General features: G+C 44.9%; 1 protein-coding gene across 1 annotated transcript in view; it reads left to right on the forward strand.

Moving 5' to 3' along the window:
• Nucleotides 1-1,599: 1,599 nt before the first annotated feature.
• itgb5 (integrin, beta 5) overlaps nt 1,600-21,777 on the forward strand; it is a 188,928-nt gene continuing 168,750 nt past the window's right edge. The window contains exons 1-4 of the mRNA XM_070875500.1: nt 1,600-2,120; nt 2,371-2,456; nt 11,289-11,496; nt 12,646-12,895. Of these exons, the coding sequence (XP_070731601.1) occupies nt 2,033-2,120; nt 2,371-2,456; nt 11,289-11,496; nt 12,646-12,895 (632 nt within the window). The 5' untranslated portion in view covers nt 1,600-2,032. The remainder of the gene's footprint in view (nt 2,121-2,370; nt 2,457-11,288; nt 11,497-12,645; nt 12,896-21,777) is intronic.

Below are 21,777 nucleotides of genomic sequence, written 5' to 3' on the forward strand. Positions count from 1 at the left end.
TGGAAACATCCTCAAAAAATTCCAGAAGATTTGTCAAGCATGATTTCCCTTTCACAAATCCATGCTGACTTGGACCTATCATGTCACCTCTTTCCAAATGCACTGCTATGACATCCTTAATAATTGATTCCATCATTTTACCCACTACCGATGTCAGGCTGACCGGTCTATAATTCCCTGTTTTCTCTCTCCCTCCTTTTTTAAAAAGTGGGGTTACATTGGCTACCCTCCACTCCATAGGAACTGATCCAGAGTCAATGGAATGTTGGAAAATGACTGTCAACGCATCCACTATTTCCAAGGCCACCTCCTTAAGTACTCTGGGATGCAGTCCATCAGGCCCTGGGGATTTATCGGCCTTCAATCCCATCAATTTCCCCAACACAATTTCCCGACTAATAAGGATTTCCCTCAGTTCCTCCTCCTTACTAGACCCCCCGACCCCTTTTATATCCGGAAGGTTGTTTGTGTCCTCCTTAGTGAATACTGAACCAAAGTACTTGTTCAATTGGTCTGCCATTTCTTTGGTGGTAAAAACAGAGAGACAGACTATTATCTGAATGGTGACAGATTAGGAAAAGGGAAGGTGCAACGAGACCTGGGTGTCATGGTACATCAGTCATTGAAGGTACAGCAGGCGGTTAAGAAAGCAAATGGCATGTTGGCCTTCATAGCGAGGGGATTTGAGTACAGGGGCAGGGAGGTGTTGCTACAGTTATACAGGGCCTTGGTGAGGCCACACCTGGAGTATTGTGTACAATTTTGGTCTCCTAACTTGAGAAGGACATTCTTGCTATTGAGGGAGTGCAGCGAAGATTCACCAGACTGATTCCCGGGATGGTGGGACTGACCTATCAAGAAAGACTGGATCAACTGGGCTTGTATTCACTGGAGTTCAGAAGCATGAGAGGGGACCTCATAGAAACGTTTAAAATTCTGATGGGTTTAGACAGGTTAGATGCAGGAAGAATGTTCCCAATGTTGGGGAAGTCCAGAACCAGGGGTCACAGTCTAAGGATAAGGGGTAAGCCATTTAGGTGATGATGAGGAGAGACTTCTTCATCCAGAGAGTGGTGAGCCTGTGAAATTCTCTGCCACAGAAAGTGGTTGGGGCCGGTTCACTAAATATGTTCAAAAGGGAGTTGGATGAAGTCCTTACTACTCGGGGGATCAAGGGGTATGGCGAGAAAGCAGGAAGGGGGTACTGAAGTTTCATGTTCAGCCATGAACTCATTGAATGGCGGTGCAGGCTAGAAGGGCTGAATGGCCTGCTCCTGCACCTATTTTCTATGTTTCTATGTTTCTATGACATCTATTGCTTTTTATTAAGTCTCAAGCCAACATTGGCATACGACGGATATTTTATGTATTGAACGAATTTGTCGAGCGCTCTGCGTGCACTGGCACTTGGAGCCACAAAGCTTGGGAGAGTCTGCTCGAGCCGAGCCTCCGACTTCAGGGGGAGTTGAGCTGCGGAGCTCGGAGGGTTAACTCGAAGGGCCGCGCTGATTGGGCCGGAGCTGGGCAGGCTGAGCCGCGATTGGACAGCGCGGTGAAGGGGGCGGGGACGAGCGCTGGTGTGTGCGGCTCGAGCCCAGGGGCTGGAGACTCGAGGTGGACACAGTGGCGTTCTGTTCTGCTCCCTGCACAGCAGTCCGGGGCGCTGAGCAGCGTGCAAAGGGTGCTGCGCCGAGCTTCGGTGGGAAGCGAGCTGATAGTTCGGGGCGGGGAAGTGAGGCGGGAAAGGCAGGAGCCGATGCCAACTTGGTGGTCGCTCTGTGGCCGCCGGCGCTGAGAGCCGGACAGCGGGCAGTGATCGGCACTCTCCGGCCCGGGCCGGTGGCAGGATGAGTTTTCCGGAGTGCGGTGGTGCAGAAAGGTTCGGGAGACGCAGCGTCTCGAAATGCTTGAGCTCAAAGCCCGACTGTGATTGTTGCAGCCAAACTTCCGAGTGCTTTTGATCGGCGGCTGCGGCGCTGGGGGGGGGGTGGGAAAAAAAAGGACATGTTTTGAATACTTACGGTCAACAGAAATGCAGAAAGCCATGTCCAAGAAGAGGATCTTAAATTATTTGCTTTTACTTCATCCAGTTTTTTATTTATTCGTGCAAAATGTTAGCGGTAAGTTACTCTGCGCGAAGTTTGAAGTGTGTGGTTGATAGTAAACACTGCTGATGCCAGGGGCCCCTGCGTTGTGTATTGTTGGTGATGCTTCGTATTTGTGGAATAAACCTTGCTATGACCATTGACTTTGCTGAGTCTCCCAGCACGAACATAACGCGCTGAAGGTGTGGCAAGCAGACGATTTACGCCTTTTTAATCGATGGTTAACGCGTAGAAAAAGTGACACATTTCTCTATTTGTGTCCAAGGTCTCAATATTTGCACAAGTGGACGTGCTACTTCCTGCAAAGAGTGTTTGCTTATTCACCCTGACTGTGGCTGGTGTGTTAAAGAGGTAGGCTACTCAGCAAACTTTTTAGAGTTAAAAAAAAATCTTAAAACTATCAATTTACGCGAGGTTTTATTTTGTATCCTCCATTTTCACTACTGAATGGAATGTTAAGATTAACTCTTAAGGGTATCCCAGTGATCCCTTTGGCTGCTTCGCTGTTAATTCAGGTTTACAACAATGGCCCCAGCACTTGGGAAAAGGGGAACACAACAACAAAAAATAGACACTCAGAGGATATGTACAGGTCAGTAGTCAGAGAGAACCAATAATAAGTAATTATGCTAACAGAACTCGGTCAGTGTGTAATGCTCAGCCTGGCAAGGGGAATATAATATAAAACAAATCTGTAGGCACTTCCTGAGAACTTTTCCCATTATAATGGGAACTGCCAGTGCAAATTTGGCATGCTGTAACCACACTTTTCTCCCAGTGGAGGCACTGCAGTATCACCACTGGCAGGAGGATGTAATTGCAACAGATGAGTTTCCATAGGCAGTTTTCGTTATAAATACGGACAAGAGAATTTATAATGGAAGTAGAATAAAGACAGAATGTATGACTTTCAAATGGGAACTGCATTAAATCTCAATGTCCTAGTCCAAGTATTCCCACTTCATTCAAATATTACATTTGATCTTGACCCCACATATCTATTATATAGATTGCAGCCACATATATCCTCACAAGCCACATTACATCTCCTTAACAGGTAATTTCAAATATGTATGCCTTCAATAATATCACAAAATGAATATGTGGACATAATATTTTCAGGCTTTTCATATGTGATATTATAAGTGCAGTATTGTTATCATCATCAGCATCATCACCATAGGCAGTCCCTCGGAATCGAGGAAGACTTGCTTCCACTCCTAAAGTGAGTCCTTTGGTGGCTGAACAGTCCAATATGAGAATCACAGACCCTGTCACAGGTGGGACAAACATTCGTTGGGAGACAAGGGGATAGGGGTGGGACTGATTTTCCGCACGCACCTTCCGCTGCCTGCGCCTGACCTCTTCACACTCGCGGCATTGAGATTCGAAGAGCTCAACGCCCTCCCGGATGCACTTTCTCCACCTAGGGGGGGGTCTTCAGCCAGGGATTCCCAGGTGTCCGTGGCGATGTCGCACTTTACCAAGGAGGCTTTGAGGGTGTCCTTGTAACGCTGCCCACCTTTGGCTCGTTTGCCGTGAAGGAGCTCCACATAGAGAAATTGCTTAGGGAGCCTCTTGACTGACTGACTATGTGGCCTGCCCAGCGAAGCTGATCGAGTGTGGTCAGTGCTTCAGTGCTGGGATGTTAGCCTGGGCGAAGACACTGCTGTTGATGCACGTGTCCTCCCAGGGGAGGACATTATTGACAAACCTATGAAGAAACAACCAGTTCTCAACTCGTGGGCTGGCTATGAAACTGACCACTGAATTCGGCTCTTGTGTCCAAACTTCCTTGTGGATGACAGGGCAGGGAGGATTTTCCTGAATTTGTTACTGTGAAGCTGCAGAGCGTACTTATGCAGCATCTTATGTAAAATGCTGGTTGTCTTCGGTCCTCGCCACAAACTTCATTCCCTAATACCAACTCCATCCCTCTCCCTGGCAACTGTCTGTCTGAGGCTGAACCAGACTGTTCACAAACTTAGTATTGTATTTGACCCCGAGATGAGCTTCTGGCCACATATCCGCTCCATCACCAAGACCAGTTCCTTCCATCTCCATATCAGCTTTAATATCCCTCGCAAGTTTTAAAATATTTCTTTTTGCACCTCTCATTACTTTTTTTGTATCCCTTTGTTACTTTTTATAGCTCTCTGATTCTGCTCGATTTCCACTTTTCCTTGCATTTGTGTAAGACCTTTTACCATAATACTCTATCTTACCTCATTAGAGCCCTTGTTTTTTAGGGTTATGTACTTCTTTAAATACTTCCCACTATTTCTCTGTAGATTTACCCATTAACAATTCAGCCCAGTTTACTGTGGTCAGTTTATTTCTTTTTGTCCTTTCAAAGTTTACCTTATTTCAATTTAACACTTTTTGTTTGTGATTCTCCCCACTCCCCATCAAACTTAATATCAAATTATGGTTATTATTTGCAAGATGCTACTTTACCATCAGATTGTTGTGGACAATACATCGATTTTTTTACAAATGAATTTCTGGATCTGCATCAAGCAATCTGATTTTTGGAGGGGCTCTCGTAACCACTTAATAACAGAGAACTTTAATCAAAGCTACATGGACCTTGATCTCCAGATTTTATTTTGGAAGAAACAATGATGTTCAATCAATTATTGATCTTTTTTGTACCACACAATATTCTTATAGATGAGATACTCATAAAGAAGCATTGAAATGAAAACAAATCTGAATCACCACTTTGGAGGAATTATGTCTGTCTGTGGTTTTGTTCTTCCCAAGATGAGAGATGAGGTCAATACTAGGAATATTTTTTTCCCAGTTTACGCTTGATGGTTGAAATAGGCTTGACCTTTTAAACCTTTGAAAGAAGCCAAGCAAGGGTTCTTTAGCTGAGGGCTACAATCAGGGAGCAGGCCATATTTAAAACGTTTGAGAGTAAATCAAGGATTATCGATAGCTGGCAGTGAGTTATAAAGGCTGTAATTCAATCAAGATAATTTGAGGATTCTGCAAACCACAGAAGCAATATTTTTGTGGTTTATGACTAAAAGGAGAGTTTCAAATTTGAAACATAGTCTAAACCTCACGGCCAGCTATTTGTTCTTGTGTATTGTCTGTGTGTTTATTTATGTATGTCTATAGGTTTAACAGACACCGATTGAATATTTATTTTTATTGTTCCATGACAGTTGTGAAAGGGTAGTTAACTAGATTTTTACATATAATTTGAATTACCTATAGGTATTAATTGTGCATACATTATAGTATTTTAAGATTTCATATGATATGATTTGGGAGATAAATGCCATTTTCCACTGTGGGATTAGACAAGTAGTTCATTCTGAGTTTAGAAGAGTTGGATGTACCATTTATGCTAAGATTAATTCTAATTTGGATTCAGCTGTCTTAAACTCTTGATAGATCACATGCATCTGGAAGAAAAGGGCCTCTAGGCAGAGAGTTGGGCTATTTGCCCAAATTCTGCCCAGCGAATGCCGGTGAAATTCTTACACCTGATAAAAGCAGGCGTAAGCCCTGCTTAAAAATTTTTTTCAATAATATTTAAACATTTCATATCATCATCATAGGCAGTCCCTTGCAATCGAGGAAGACTTGCTTCCACTCCGAAAGTGAGTTCTTTGGTGGCTGAACAGACCAACACAAGAGCCACAGACCCTGTCACAGGTGGGACAGAGATTCGTCTGGAGAAAGAGGGGGCGGTGGGACTGATTTGACGCACGCTCTTTCCGCTGCCTGCGCCTGACTTCTTCACGCTGCCAGCGTTGAGATTCGAAGAGCTCAATGCTCTCCCGGATGCATTTTCTCCACCTAGGGCGGTCTTCAGCGAGGGTCTCCCAGGTGTCAGTGGTGATGTCGCACTTCAGGGAGGCTTTAAGGGTGTCCTTGTAACATTTCCGCTGTCCACCTTTGGTTCATTTGCCATGAAGGAGCTTCGCGTAGAGCAGTTGCTTAGGGAGTCTCGCGTCTGGCATGCGGACTAAGTGGCCTGCCCAGCGAAGCTGATCGAGTGTGGTTAGTGCTTCAATGCTGGGGATGTTAGCCTGGGCGAGGACACTGATGTTGGTGCGTCTGCCCTCCCAGGGGATTTGGACGATCTTGTGGAGACATCGTTGGTGATATATCTCCAGCGACTTGATGTGTCTTCTGTACATCGTCCATGCCTCAGATCCATAACGGAGGGCGGGTATTACTACAGTCCTGTAGACCATGAGCTTGGTGGTAGGTTTGAGGGCCTGGTCTTCAAACATTCTTTTCCTCAGGCAGCCGAAGGCTGCACTGGCGCACTGGAGGCGGTGTTGAATCTCTGCATCAATGTCTGCCTTTGTTGACAAGAGGCTCATGAGGTATGGGAAATGGTCCACGTTATCGAGGGCTGCGCCGTGAATCTTGATGACTGGGGGGCAGTGCTGTGCGGTGAGGACAGGCTGGCGGAGGACCTTTGTCTTACAGATGTTAAGCGTAAAGCCCATGCTTTCATATGCCTCGGTGAATACATCGACTATATGCTGGAGTATAGCCTCAGAGTGTGCGCAGACGCAGGCGTCGTCCACATACTGCAGTTCAACGACAGAGGTTTGGGTGATCTTGGACCTAGCCTGGGGGCGGTGTAGGTTAAACAGCTTCCCACTAGTTCTGTAGATTAGTTACACTCCAGCAGGGAGCTTGTTGATTGTGAGGTGGAGCATGGCAGCAAGGAAGATTGAGAAGAGGTTTGGAGCGATGACTCAGCCCTGTTTGACCCCGGTCCAGACGTGGAATGGGTCTGTAATGCATCCGCCGGTAAGGATCACGGTTTGCATGTCATCGTGGAGCAGGCGAAGGATGTTGACAAACTTTCGGGGGCATCCAAAACGGAGGAGGATGCTCCATAAGCCCTCATGATCGACAGTGTCAAAGGTCTTTGTAAGATCGAAAAAGGCCATGTAAAAACATTTTAAAAACCTGTTAAATAGGTAAATTTATGTTTAGACCCTTTAAAAATATTAAATATTGTATATACGGAACTCCCCACAAGTTTGAATGGGAATACCCCTACTTTGGTTGGGCCGGCCCACATGATCCCAGGGACAACTTGTGAAATGCCTGCACTCCTGAGATACATGAGCTTGTATGCATGCCTACGCGTAGAGGCCCAGAACTGCAAGTTGTCGAATCTCCCGGACCAACAGGTAAGTTTGGAGATTTTTTTCAGGTCAGAGGCTTATGCCTGTAGGAATTTCTGCACCAAATATAGGAATAAAAGAGGTTGCAGAGGTTAGGTGGCACAAGATCATGGAGGAATTTGTAATGAGGATGGAAATTTTGAAATCAATGCAATGGGGGATAACATCATCATCATCATAGGCAGTCTCTCGAAATGAGGATGACTTGCTTCCACGCCAAAAAAGGATGAGTTCACAGGTGTTTCAATGAAGGACCCAATATTCCAGGTCCTGAACAACATATTGAAGGGTGTAAGAAGCCTGTGCATGGATTTTTTTTAACGTGTAGTGGCCATTGCACACCAGCCACCACACGGGCTTGACCGAGCCAGGTCTTGGTCCAGTGGCAAGGATTTACCAAAACGACTGGAGACCAGCCTTGCTGCACGGACCTAGTGCGCACACATATCACAGTGTGGGCTGACCCTTGCTGCCCCTGGGCCTTCGCCTCTTCTGGCCCTGAACTCAAGCCTCTCTTGGGCCCCAATCACCGAGCTGGACCTTGACGACGTCCCTTCCTCTTCGCTGCTTTCGCCCTCCTGCACCAGCTCGCGCTGTACCTTGCAGTGGTACGCCACCACGCTGCCCATGGCCGTCGCTCCTTTTATGGCCCCGACCTGCTGCTGATGGTGTCTCGCAGGTTGGGGCCACTACGGGGGATAGCGAAACAGTGAGGGTTGCCAAGAAGAGGAGTAGATAGGGTGGGGAAAGTTTTGAATGAGTTGGAGTTTGTAGGGTGGGGCCTGGGAGACTTACAAGTTTAATGTTGAAGTCCATTCTGGAGTTGACGGGAGTGTGGATGGGGGTTCTGGCAGTTGGGGTGAAGTAAAAGTGGAGGCAAGCAATTTTGCATTGCTGCAAAAAGGCCATTTGGTGGTGGAAAGTATATGGGGTTAATTTCTCTAGGGATCTATAATGGTTGTTGTCAAGCAAAACTTTTATCCCATCTGTCTGAGCTGGGTTTGAACCCTGGTCCAGAGGTAAAGAAGAAGCATCGACTAATGCAATCCAGTTCCCATAAATAGGCAACATTACAATGAACAATAAAAAAAACACTCATGGTTTTCATGATTACAGTTATGCAAACATTCTAACTGTGGTCGTGACATTTAAAGTGTTCATGTCTGCCACATTGAAAAACAAACCACAACATTTCTGTGGTCAAAACTTTTTGAAAAATGCAATATATATCATATTCCACAAAAATAAGTGAATGGGGTGATAAATATAACAACAGTGATCATTTTGATGTTATGGTAATAAGTAGTAGCTTCCACCCTCTGTTATATTGGCATCACTTTTTAAATAGTTATTTATTATGGAATTATTTACAGTGTTCTTGCCTACAATTGAAACCGGGTGGAATCAAGCCCAGAATATTTTGGGAAACAGTGAAACTAATTTCACAGATGCCATTTATTACAATTGATAGTATTTTGTGAGAGGGAGAGAATAGCATAGACAGATAGGTACTACCGTGTGATAGGTCTTTTCAGATTTCCTTAAACTTACACCCACATGTGCCATAGTGCTGCAGTTGATTGCAGTAGCTAATCTGCAAAGAATCCACTCCCACTGATGAGGTGCAAAAACAATGGTTGTTTCATTAATCATGTATTTGTCATGCTACTCTGATCCACTGTGCCAGTTTCTATAACTCTCTATGCTTGACACATTCTTGTACAGCTACAACTCAGTTTTTATATCCCGCCCCTGCACACCATACTTCCATCAACTGAAGTCCTTCCTTCTTGTTCCATCACCAAGACTTCCACCTCGGTAACATCGCCTAACTCTGACTCTGCCTCAGCTCATCTGCTGCTGAAACCCTCATCCATGCTTTTGTTACCTCTAGACTTAACTATTCCCGTGCTCTCCTGGCTGGCCTGCCATTTTCATAGAAACATAGAAAATAGGTGCAGGAGTAGGCCATTCGGCACTTCTAGCCTGCACCGCCATTCAATGAGTTCATGGCTGAACATGCAACTTCAGTACCCCATTCCTGCTTTCTCGCCATACCCCTTGATCCCCCTAGTAGTAAGGACTACATCTAACTCCTTTTTGAATATATTTAATGAATTGGCCTCAACAACTTTCTGTGGTAGAGAATTCCACAGGTTCACCACTCTCTGGGTGAAGAAGTTTCTCTCTCATCTCGGTCCTAAATGGCTTACCCCTTATCCTTAGACTATGACCCCTGGTTCTGGACTTCCCCAACATTGGGAACATTCTTCCTGCATCTAACCTGTCTAAACTCATCAGAATTTTAAACGTTTCTATGAGGTCCCCTCTCATGCTTCTGAACTCCAGTGAATACAAGTCAGTTGATCCAGTCTTTCTTGATAGGTCAGTCCCGCCATCCCGGGAATCAGTCTGGTGAACCTTCGCTGCACTCCCTCAATAGCAAGAATGTCCTTCCTCAGGTTAGGAGACCAAAACTCTACACAATACTCCAGGTGTGGCCTCACCAAGGCCCTGTACAACTGTAGCAACACCTCCCTGCCCCTGTACTCAAATCCCCTCGCTATGAAGGCCAACATGCCATTTGCTTTCTTAACCGCCTGCTGTACCTGCATGCCAACCTTCAATGACTGATGTACCATGACACCCAGGTCTCGTTGCATCTCCCCTTTTCCTAATCTGTCACCATTCAGATAATAGTCTGTCTCTCTGTTTTTACCACTAAAGTGGATAACCTCACATTTATCCACATTATACTTCATCTGCCATGCATTTGCCCACTCACCTAACCTATCCAAGTCGCTCTGCAGCCTCATAGCATCCTCCTCGCAGCTCACACTGCCACCCAACTTAGTGTCATCCGCAAATTTGGAGATACTACATTTAATCCCCTCGTCTAAATCATTAATGTACAGTGTAAACAGCTGGGGCCCCAGCACAGAACCTTGCGGTACCCCACTAGTCACTGCCTGCCATTCTGAAAAGTCCCCATTTACTCCTACTCTTTGCTTCCTGTCTGACAACCAGTTCTCAATCCATGTCAGCACACTACTCCCAATCCCATGTGCTTTAACTTTGCACATTAATTTCCACCCTACCTAAACTTCTGCTCATCCAAAACTCTGCTGCCCATGTCTTAACTCACCCCAAGTCTCGTTCACACATCACCCCTGTGCTTGCTGACCTACACTGGCTCCTAGTTTGAAAATAAATCAATTTTAAAATCCTCATGTTTTCAAATCCCTCCAGAGCCTCACCCCGCCCTACCTCTGTAACCTCCAGCCTTACAAGCCTTTGACATCTCTGCACTCCTCCAATTCTAGCCTCTTGCGCATCCCCAATTTTAATTGCTCCACCATTGGTGGCTGTGCTTTCAGCTACCTTGGACCCAGATCTGGAATTCCCTCCCTGAACCTCTTCACCTCTCTACCTCTCTCTTCTCCTTTTAAGATGCTACTTAAAACCTACCTCTTTGAACAAGCTTTTGGTCATCTGTCCCGCTTATCTCCTTTGTGGCTCGGTGTCAAAAATATTTTTATTGATACCGCTCTTAAGTGCTTTGGGGTGTTTTTCTACTTTAAATGCGTTATATAAATCTAAGTTGTTATATCACACTGCTTCACGCATGCAGGAAAGTTCAGTAGGCTGAAAGACTACCTTGAATAATAGCATGAGGTTCATAAGCGCGTCTGTGAAACAGCAATTGGTTTTATTTTATCACTACTGTAATTCTATGCTTCCTAAAATGTTGAAGCAAGGATTTCTACTAGAATGGCTAACGTGTCTTTGAAAGAGCTAAAAGCATTTTGAAAAGTGCATGTGAAGGGGATATGATGCAAAAAGAAATCTATTAGAAAAGCTGTAATAGTCCTGAAATGGTTAAACAAGAAGAATGATTAAATTGTTTCTTGTAACTCATATTTTCTTTACAGAGCAATTTGTATCTGCCTTGGTATCTGTATTGTGATTAATTTAGTATTTTTCTTTTCTTTTCAATTTTTTATCTTTTAAGGAATTTGGCTACAAGGGAAGCATCTCTTCAAGATGTGACTTTAGGGAAAGTTTGATTAAAAGAGGATGCAAAGATCAGTTAATAGAGAGTCCTCATAGCAATATACTGATAGACAGAAACTTCCCATTGAGCAATAAGGGATCAGGATCATCACAATCGGATGTCATTCAACTAACGCCTCAAAAGATTGTTCTCAATCTAAGACCAGGTAACGACTTGGTTCTGATGCCTGAATACCTGGATTTGGAGGTTCGGTCTGCACAATGTAGATATTGCATTTTATCAACCAAAAGGTTTTTCATGGTTTGTCTATCATTTCTGGCTGTGTGCGTCAATGGGCAAATGGACCATTTGGTTGTACTTGGCCATATAGACCAGGAAAGTCCCAGGTCTGATCTGCTGGCCTGGCTAAAGTAATGAATGTCAACCTGAATGGCAATGGGGAAGTATAATTGAGTTCAATATATCTTTTAAGGGAATGTGAAAATCAACCAGTCCTCATCTAGCCCCCTTCCAGCTACTCATATTAGAAAGTACATTTTTGGGAATGTTGAATGAGACCTAAGCCCCATGATAAAATAGAGAAATTAAAGGCTGTTGGCCATTCAGACCTTATTATGGGGAGGGGCCCTACTTTAAATATTTTTATGACTTGTGCGCTAGATTGAGCTGAGCCCATCATGTGGGTTAAAGGTCTCGGACCTCCAGTGCTGGTAATACAGGAGCTATTGTTTTAACCAGGAAATAACTTTTGTCAAATATATGTAAAAATCCAGCAGTTACTGCTGGAAGTTTAAAAAAAAAAATCCGAGACATGTATGGAATCAAAGCATGTTTACTAATACATATGTATCTATAAAATGTACAAGTTGAAACCACAATCTTAAGAGATTTCGTGCAACACATTTACATAGAATGCAAGATTAAAGCTGCTTCTGCTTCTCAGAATCTGTAGTTTTGGCAGAGCAGATTTCTCTGTTCAGTGTCTGCAGTCAGATCTCCAAAGACGTGTACAGGCCCGCTCCAGTTAATTACCTCTTTAAAATTTATTTTAAACTGTTCTGTTTATCATCAATGCTTTCAACAATTTTGTGTCTGCAGGAATACATTTTTTGTATGTATCTGTGGAAAAGGTAGCTAATTCTAGTCCAAGAGCTTTTCTAGGGTGACCTTTTAATACTGAGTGCCCATTAACCCTGTGTACTGACAGTTTAAACTAAGGCATCTGTAAAAAGGTCCATCTTTGCTGATAGCAGATTCAAACATTGTAGAAAAATCTGGGGTATCTGGTAATATTTTAGTCTGTTTTTAGCTACTACTGCATTAATAAATTGTCTATTGGTGTATTTCTGTACAGACCACAAGACCACATTTCATATGCAGGTTCGGCAGGTGGATGATTATCCTGTGGATTTGTACTATCTTATGGACCTTTCCCTCTCCATGAAAGATGACTTGGACAACATCCGTGTGCTGGGTACAACACTGTCACGAGAGATGGCAAAGCTCACCAGCAACTTTCGCCTGGGCTTTGGAACATTTGTTGACAAGCCAACATCACCATTTTCATACACCGGACCCAAATATCAGAACAACCCATGTGTAGGGTGAGTGATATTTAACTTTTTTTGCAGTGATGTTCTCAGTATCTCATTGAAATAATGGGAAGTCTGGTAGCACTCCAATTGAGTCAAGGATAGTAACTGTTCTACACTTCGTTCCTGTCATGTACACTGAGGAATTTGTTAAATCAGATATTTTCTTTAAATTATATATTTTACATGCTCAATATCTGGGAAGAGCAATAAGCCATTTGGTCGCTGACATTTCTCAAATTAACTGTCCAACTAATTTGTTTTTAGTGGTTTGCATTAGGATATCACCATTTAAAAAAATACTCTGAAATACTGCATTATTCCTGGAAATTTGAAACTGGAGCAAAATGTCACTGGATAACAAATAAAAGTTAAAAAAACAGCGTAAGGAGATGAGGCAATTTGGCCCAACAATCCTGTTCTCTGCTCAGATTATGCATGTGACCAAAAATGAAGCACTTCTATCTAGTTTTAGCTTGTTATTGGCTCCATTTATTTAATCACTGCACACAAGGGATTAAAAACTAGTTACACTCTCTGGGCTCAAGTTTCGGACGCCTGCTAGAATGGCACACGTCGGAGAGGCCCGCCTAATTTATAGAACAAAAATTGTGCCGAATACTTACCTCGCGATTCTCCGATAGCTTAGGCCCATTTCCACCTCGGCGCAGCGCAGTAGGAGCTGCTGGGGGTGGAGCTACAGCGCCAAAAACAGTTCCGGCAGCTGCACGCATGCACAGTGGAGGCTGCGAGCGTGCGCAGTAGCTCCCGGCCCTCCCAGCGCGTCCTGTCTCCGGGGCGACGACCCTATCCCGGGCCGAGTGGCCTGCGCATCTTACCTAAGCGGCGGAGACCGCCCGCCTGGCCTCTCGCTGGGGGCGGCCCCACCCGAAGTCCACCTGGGAGCTCGGCGGTGGGGCCCGCCCGTAGTCCCCCGAAGTCCTCTTTGGAGCCGGCGTTGTCAGCGGCGGGGCCTGCAGCCTCTTGCTGGGGGCGGGCGCCGCCCGAAGTCCTCAGCGGGGCCCGGCTTCGTCGGCGACGGCGGGGCCCGCCCGAAGATCATCTGCGTCGCCGGCCCGGAATCGGCTGTGTGCGGGCACTGCCCGAACTTCTCGCCGGGGCCGGCTTCATCGTCGTCTTCTCCCGCCCGCCCCCCCACTTCATCTGCTTCTCCCTCATCCCCCCCCTCCCCATTCATCTTCTCCCTCCCCTTCCCCCCCCCCCATCTCTTCTCCCTCCCCCTTGCCCCCCCATCTCTTCTCCCTCCCCCTCCCCCCCTATCTCTTCTCCCTCGCCCTCCCCCCCATCTCTTCTCCCTCCCCCTCCCCCCCATCTCTTCTCCCTCCCCCTCCCCCCCCATCTCTTCTCCCTCCCCCTTCCCCCCCATCTCTTCTCCCTCCCCCTTCCCCCCCATCTCTTCTCCCTCCCCCTTCCCCCCCATCTCTTCTCCCTCCCCCTCCCCCCCCATCTCTTCTCCCTCCCCCTGCCCCCCCATCTCTTCTCCCTCCCCCTCCCCCACCCATCTCTTCTCCCTCCCCCCCCCCATCTCTTCTCCCTCCCCCTCCCCCCCATCTCTTCTCCCTCCCCCTCCCCCCCCATCTCTTCTCCCTCCCCCTCCCCCCCCCCATCTCTTCTCCCCCCCCTCCCCCCCCCCATCTCTTCTCCTTCTCCCCCTCCCCCCCCATCTCTTCTCCTTCTCCCCCTCCCCCCCAATCTCTTCTCCTTCTCCCTCCCCCCCCCCATCTCTTCTCCCTCCCTTCCCCCCCCCCATCTCTTCTCCCTCTCCCTCTCTCTTCTCCCTGGTGCTGCAGTAGGTGAGTAGAAATAATGTATTATTTATTGAGTGATTTTTAATTTAAGAAAAAAAAATTTTTTTGATTGATTTATTTATTTATAATTTATTATTGATGATGGCTCTTTATTTGTAAAAGAGAAGTGTTTGTAAACCCCCCTCTTCTCCCCCCCCTCCCCCCCCATCTCTTCTCCCTCCCCCTCCCCCCCCATCTCTTCTCCCTCCCCCTCCCCCCCCATCTCTTCTCCCTCCCCCTCCCCCCCCATCTCTTCTCCCTCCCCCTCCCCCCCCATCTCTTCTCCCTCCCCCTCCCCCCCATCTCCTCTCCCTCCCCCTGCCCCCCCATCTCTTCTCCCTCCCCCTCCCCCACCCATCTCTTCTCCCTCCCCCCCCCCATCTCTTCTCCCTCCCCCTCCCCCCCATCTCTTCTCCCTCCCCCTCCCCCCCCCATCTCTTCTCCCCCCCCATCTCTTCTCCTTCTCCCCCTCCCCCCCCATCTCTTCTCCTTCTCCCCCTCCCCCCCCATCTCTTCTCCTTCTCCCCCTCCCCCCCCATCTCTTCTCCTTCTCCCTCCCCCCCCCCCCATCTCTTCTCCCTCCCTTCCCCCCCCCCCCATCTCTTCTCCCTCTCCCTCTCTCTTCTCCCTGGTGCTGCAGTAGGTGAGTAGAAATAATGTATTATTTATTGAGTGATTTTTAATTTAAGAAAAAACATTTTTTTTGATTGATTTATTTATTTATAATTTATTATTGATGATGGCTCTTTATTTGTAAAAGAGAAGTGTTTGTAAACCCCCCTCTTCTCCCCCCCCCCTCCCCCACATCTCTCATTCCCGACGCCTGATTTCTAAGTGTAGGCAAGGTTTTTCTGAGTGTACAAAAATCTACACTTACTTCATTCTAAGTTAATTTGGAGTAAGTTTTTGCTGCCTACACTTGCAAAACAGGTGTAAGTGGCTGGACACGCCCCCTTTTGGGGGAAAAAAATGTATTCTAAAATGGAACTATTCTAACTCACTAGAACTGGAGCAAACTAAATGTCGAATATTGCAATTTCTAAGATACTCCATTCTAAACTAGTTGCTCCAAAAAAATAGGAGCAATTCAGGCCGAAACTTGAGCCCTCTGAAATCATGTCCTAACTTGACACGGCATTGAGGATTCAGCAGTTTGCTTGAGGAAGGAGTCAAGCTACACAATTCAAATCAAAACATGTTGTGTAATTTGTTCATGTATGTGTCTGGCAACTTTGTGAGTGGAATGATTATCTAAATTCTGCCAAATGTCAATTACTATTCTGTCAGCTTGTTCCCCTCTCAATCTTTGTGTTGATCCAGAGCTTTTGCACAGGAATAGGCTTTCAACAATCTTTTGAGTGATTCCTTTAAAATGTTAACTGTCTAGATACTTCCATGGTTGGTAAGAGTAACTAAAGAAAGAAAGAACTTGCATTGATAGAGCATCTTTCACATACCTAAAGCCCTTTTATGTTCAAATGATCACTTCTGGATTGTACTCACTGTTATTATCGAGAGAAACATATGCAAAAGTTAATTTTTATATATGGTTTAGTCTAGAGAACTAAGACCGCTGACTTCCACCTCCGTAACATCGCCCGTTTCCGCCCTTGCCTCAGCTCATCCGCTGCTGAAGCCCTCATCCATGCTTTGTTATCTCTTGACTATTCCAACACACTCCTGGCTGGCCTCTCAAATTCTACCCTACGTAAACTAGAGATGATCCAAAACTCGGCTGCCCGTGTCCTAACTCGCACCAAGTCCCGCTCACCCATCACCTCTACTCGCTGACCTACAGTGGCAGCGCCTCGATTTCAAAATTCTCATCCTTATTTTCAAATCCCTCCATGACCTCGCCCCTCCCTATCTCTGTAATCTCCTCCAGCCCCACAAACCCTCCCCCACCCCCCCCCCCCCCCCCCATGATGTCTGCGCTCCTCTAATTCTGCCCTCCTGAGCATCCCTGATTATAATCGCTCAACTATTAGTGGCCGTGCCTTCTGTTGCCTAGGCTCCAAACTCTGGAACTCCCTGTCAAGACCTCTCCATATGTCTACCTCTCTTTCCTCCTTCAAGACTCTCCTTAAAACATACCTCTTTGACCAAGCTTTTGGTTGCCTGCGCTAATTTCTACTTGTACGGCTCGGTGTCACATTTTTATCGCATAATACTCCTGTGAAGCTCCTTGGGATGTTTCACTATGTTAAAGGCGCTATATAAATACAAGTTGTTGTCATTCTGCCACTTCTCAATGATGTGAGGAGGTTCCAGTGTCAACATGGGGTCGAACCAATGGCTAAAATTATCTTTTTAAAAAAAAAAAATTACTGTTTGTTATCCTGGGTATGCTATCATAATTACCTAGCCAATGTAAACACTATTCAGAATGTCGAGGGTGAGGGCTCAACTGTAAAAGTAGTCTGAAACACAGAAGCCTAAAATATATATAGAGAGTAAAACGATTCACAAACATAATACCACCCTGTTAGGGACTTTACCCAGCCATTTCATCACTTGAGGAAAGATTCTGCAAGGTTTCACTCTCAAGCTGGATCATGCAGAATTGCTGAATACCTATTAAACTATTATCCTGTATTAATTGTCCTTGAAAATTGCTTTCCTTGACATGACATTTACAAGGTCTCAACAATTTAGGAATCATGATGTTCAAGAAAACATTTGGTCAATTAATATCTGTAATTACCGTAATATAATCATTAATACTTTACTTATGGAAAAATAAAAACAAAAGAAAGTTTTCATTGAGTTACAACTCACTTTAGTTTACTGGTTGAACAGTTTCTAGGGGTAAAATTCATCGTGGGCGGTAGCACAAAATGACAGTAACGAATTGGCAGATTTTTTGCACTCCTCCCGATTTTCTTTTTCATTGACTTGTTGTGGAGTGTAAAACGGGCTGCCGAGTTGTTAGTGCCAATTTTGCACTCCCACCCAGGATGAATTTCACCCTTTCTGACTTTGGGGGAATTATATTTATAATATCAGTAGATCTCCCAAACAGTTGCTCACTTTAGGTCATAGAATACACTGCTTTATATAGATAGGAGCATTATAGCATGTAACAACAATTTATTATTCTGCTGCTAAAGTGCAGCTGTGTATAACTGTGTGATGCTTTAAGGTTACAGAGTTTAATATCTGTGCCCTTTATAACCGACATTTTCCATTTTACTAAAAACTTTGTTATTGAATGTCCTTTACCCAAATTAATGTCAATAACAATCAAACATAGAAACATAGAAAATAGGTGCAGGAGTAGGCCATTCGGCCCTTTGAGCCTGCACCACCATTCAATAAGATCATGGCTGATAATTCACCTCGGTACCCCTTTCCTGCTTTCTCTCCATACCCCTTCATCCCTTTAGCCGTAAGGGCCATATCCAACTCACTCTTGAATATATCTAATGAACTGGCATCAACAACTCTGTGCGGAAGAGAATTCCACAGGTTAACAACTCTGAGTGAAGAAGTTTCTCCTCATCTCGGCCGTAAATGGCTTACCCCTTATCCTTAGACTGCGACCCCTGGTTCTGGACTCCCCCAACATCAGGAACATTCTTCCTGCATCTAACCTGTCCAGTCCCATCAGAATTTTATATGTTTCTGTGAGATCCCCTCTCATTCTTCCAAACTCCAGTGAATATAGGCCCAGTCTATCCAGTCTCTCCTCATATGTCAGTCCTGCCATCCCGGGAATCAGTCTGGTGAACCTTCACTGCACTCCCTCAATAGTAAGAACGTCCTTCCTCAGATTAGGAGACCAAAACGGCACACAATATTCCAGGTGAGGCCTCACTAAGGCCCTGTACAGCTGCAGCAACACCTCCCTGCTCCTATACTCAAATCCCCTAGCTATGAAGGCCAACATGTCATTTGCCGCCTTCACCTGCATGCCAACCTTCAATGACTGAAGTACCATGACACCCAGGTCTTGTTGCACCTCCCCTTTTCCTAATCTGCCATTCAGATAATATTCAGATAATAATCTGCCTTCATGTTTTTGCCCCCAAAGTGGATAATCTCACATTTATCCACATTATACTGCATCTGCCAAGCGTTTGCCCACTCACCTAACCTGTCCAAGTCACCCTGCAGCCTCTTAGCATCCTCCTCACAGCTCACACTGGCACCCAGCTTAGTGTCATCTGCAAACTTGGAGATATTACATTCAATTCATCACAGAACACCAAGGAAATGCTACCACAAAAATGATCTATCCTATTACATTACAACACTGTTGGGGATAATGAAAGTACAGTGCAGTTTTGTGAACTGCTCAAACATTTTCTGAATGAATAGTCTCGATCATGTGCCATGAAGAAGAACAGTGAACACTACAGAACATATTTTGCCAGCGTTCTCCTCTATTCTGCACTCCTCCTTCCCTGAAGGTTTTTGACTTTAGTTGTTTTCACAGGTTCCAGCAGAGGTAGTGCATAGTGTAAGAAGTAGGAACATTGATAACTTTTTAATTAAACAATGTTGACCTCCAGTTTCTGAAATACATCATTCAGAAATCGATTATTTCAGGACAGTAGAAGAAAGTGTGAGTCCGTCAGTGATATAAGTAACACTTCCTATGGGCTTGCACATCTCTTCATGGACAAGATATGCATTTAGGGATGCAATTTGAGAATTAGTTTCACATGATTTAAAATTCTTATTCTGGTAAATAGGATAGGTGATCATTGCGTTAAGTTGTTTTCTCTTACATTAGTTTTGCTTATTACAAAGTCACTGTCTCCAGGTATACTTAACTCTGTTTTTCTCTCCAATAAGAATGAATGTTTCAGGTCTATGACCCTTGGTCAGAACTAGCCGAAGTGTCATCGACCTGAAACGTTAACTCTTGTTTGTCTCTCCATAAATGCTGCCTGACCCGCTGAGATTTCTAGCATTTTCTGTTTTTATTTCAGATTCCAGCATCCGCAGCATTTATCTTATGTACCTTTCATTCTTTTTTTGTGTACCCTCCTTTTAATTGTACAGCACTCATCATGACAAGAAACATATTTGTGTAACTAACTGAAAAATGTATGATCCTTAGTTGTTGAACAGCCCTTCAAAAGTAGCTGGCGAAACCCTTTCACACAGACCTCTTTGGGGCTGGGTTTACTAAATGTTTCCCTCTATAGTTGCTTGTGGTTTACCAGACTAATCCATTGGGTAGCCAGCCTGGTAATCCACAAATCCATCAGCCAAGAGTTAATCAAAGCTTGTGATAATTAGAACCTCTTTCCATAAAGAATATTTAGTTATTTTTTAAAATGTTCTGAAAAAATTCAGAAATGCCTAAAAATTCCATTGTGTGTGAAATGCTTTGCGATCTCCCGAGAGATGCAATAAGGTACTGTATAAGAGCAAGCTTTTCCCTTCTTTTCTACTAGATCTCCTGTTGGCATTGCTCACAAGTAGATTCTGGAGCATGGTTGTGATATTTAACTGCTAAGATGGAGCTGTGTTTAACCTACCCTGTTCCTTTAAGGCCATTGTTCTGGTACACGTGCTAAATAGGCACATTCTCAGAACAATGAGGCAAATTTTTAGAGTATTATTAAGTTGTTGAAACTTTCCTTTGAGCACAATTAATAATTAGCTAATACTACTGTGCTCTGCTATGCTGTTTGAAATTGTGCTGTACAGCAGTGTATTACATCTGGGCAGTCACTGTTAATAGTGACTTGAATACATTTTATTGCTTTGTACCTTTCTGATTTTAAAAAAGGAGGGAGGGAGAGAGATTAAAAAAAAGGAGGGAGAGAGATAACAGGGAATTATAGACCGGTCAGCCTGACATCGGTAGTGGGTAAAATGATGGAATCAATTATTAAGGATGTCATAGCAGTGCATTTGGAAAGAGGTGACATGATAGGTCCAAGTCAGCATGGATTTGTGAAAGGGAAATCATGCTTGACAAATCTTCTGGAATTTTTTGAGGATGTTTCCAGTAGAGTGGACAAGGGAGAACCAGTTGATGTGGTATATTTGGACTTTCAGAAAGCTTTCGACAAGGTCCCACACAAGAGATTAATGTGCGAAGTTAAAGCACATGGGATTGGGGGTAGTGTGCTGACATGGATTGAGAACTGGTTGTCAGACAGGAAGCAAAGAGTAGGAGTAAATGGGGACTTTTCAGAATGGCAGGCAGTGACTAGTGGGGTACCGCAAGGTTCTGTGCTGGGGCCTCAGATGTTTACACTGTACATTAATGATTTAGATGAGGGGATTAAATGTAGTATCTCCAAATTTGCGGATGACACTAAGTTGGGTGGCAGTGTGAGCTGCGAGGAGGATGCTATGAGGCTGCAGAGCGACTTGGATAGGTTAGGTGAGTGGGCAAATGTATGACAGATGAAGTATAATGTGGATAAATGTGAGGTTATCCACTTTGGTGGTAAAAACAGAGAGACAGACTATTATCTGAATGGTGACCGATTAGGAAAAGGGGAGGTGCAAAGAGACCTGGGTGTCATGGTACATCAGTCATTGAAGGTTGGCATGCAGGTACAGCAGGCGGTTAAGAAAGCAAATGGCATGTTGGCCTTCATAGCGAGGGGATTTGAGTACAGGGGCAGGGAGGAGTTGTACAGGACCTTGGTGAGGCCACACCTGGAGTATTGTGTACAGTTTTGGTCTCCTCACCTGAGTAAGGACATTCTTGCTATTGAGGGAGTGCAGCGAAGGTTCACCAGACTGATTCCCGGGATGGCGGGACTGACCTATCAAGAAAGACTGGATCAACTGGGCTTGTATTCACTGGAGTTCAGAAGAATGAGAAACGTTTAAAATTCTGACGGGGTTAGACAGGTTAGATGCAGGAAGAATGTTCCCAATGTTGGGGAAGTCCAGAACCAGGGGACACAGTCCAAGGATAAGGGGTAAGCCATTTAGGACCGAGATGAGGAGGAACTTCCTCACCCAGAGAGTGGTGAACCTGTGGAATTCTCTACCACAGAAAGTTGTTGAGGACAATTCACTAAATATATTCAAAAAGAAGTTCGATGAAGTCCTTACTACTAGGGGAATCAAGGGGTATGGCGAGAAAGCAGGAATGGGGTACTGAAG

Source organism: Pristiophorus japonicus, chromosome 3, assembly GCF_044704955.1.
Source record: "Pristiophorus japonicus isolate sPriJap1 chromosome 3, sPriJap1.hap1, whole genome shotgun sequence".
NCBI lineage: Eukaryota > Metazoa > Chordata > Chondrichthyes > Pristiophoridae > Pristiophorus > Pristiophorus japonicus.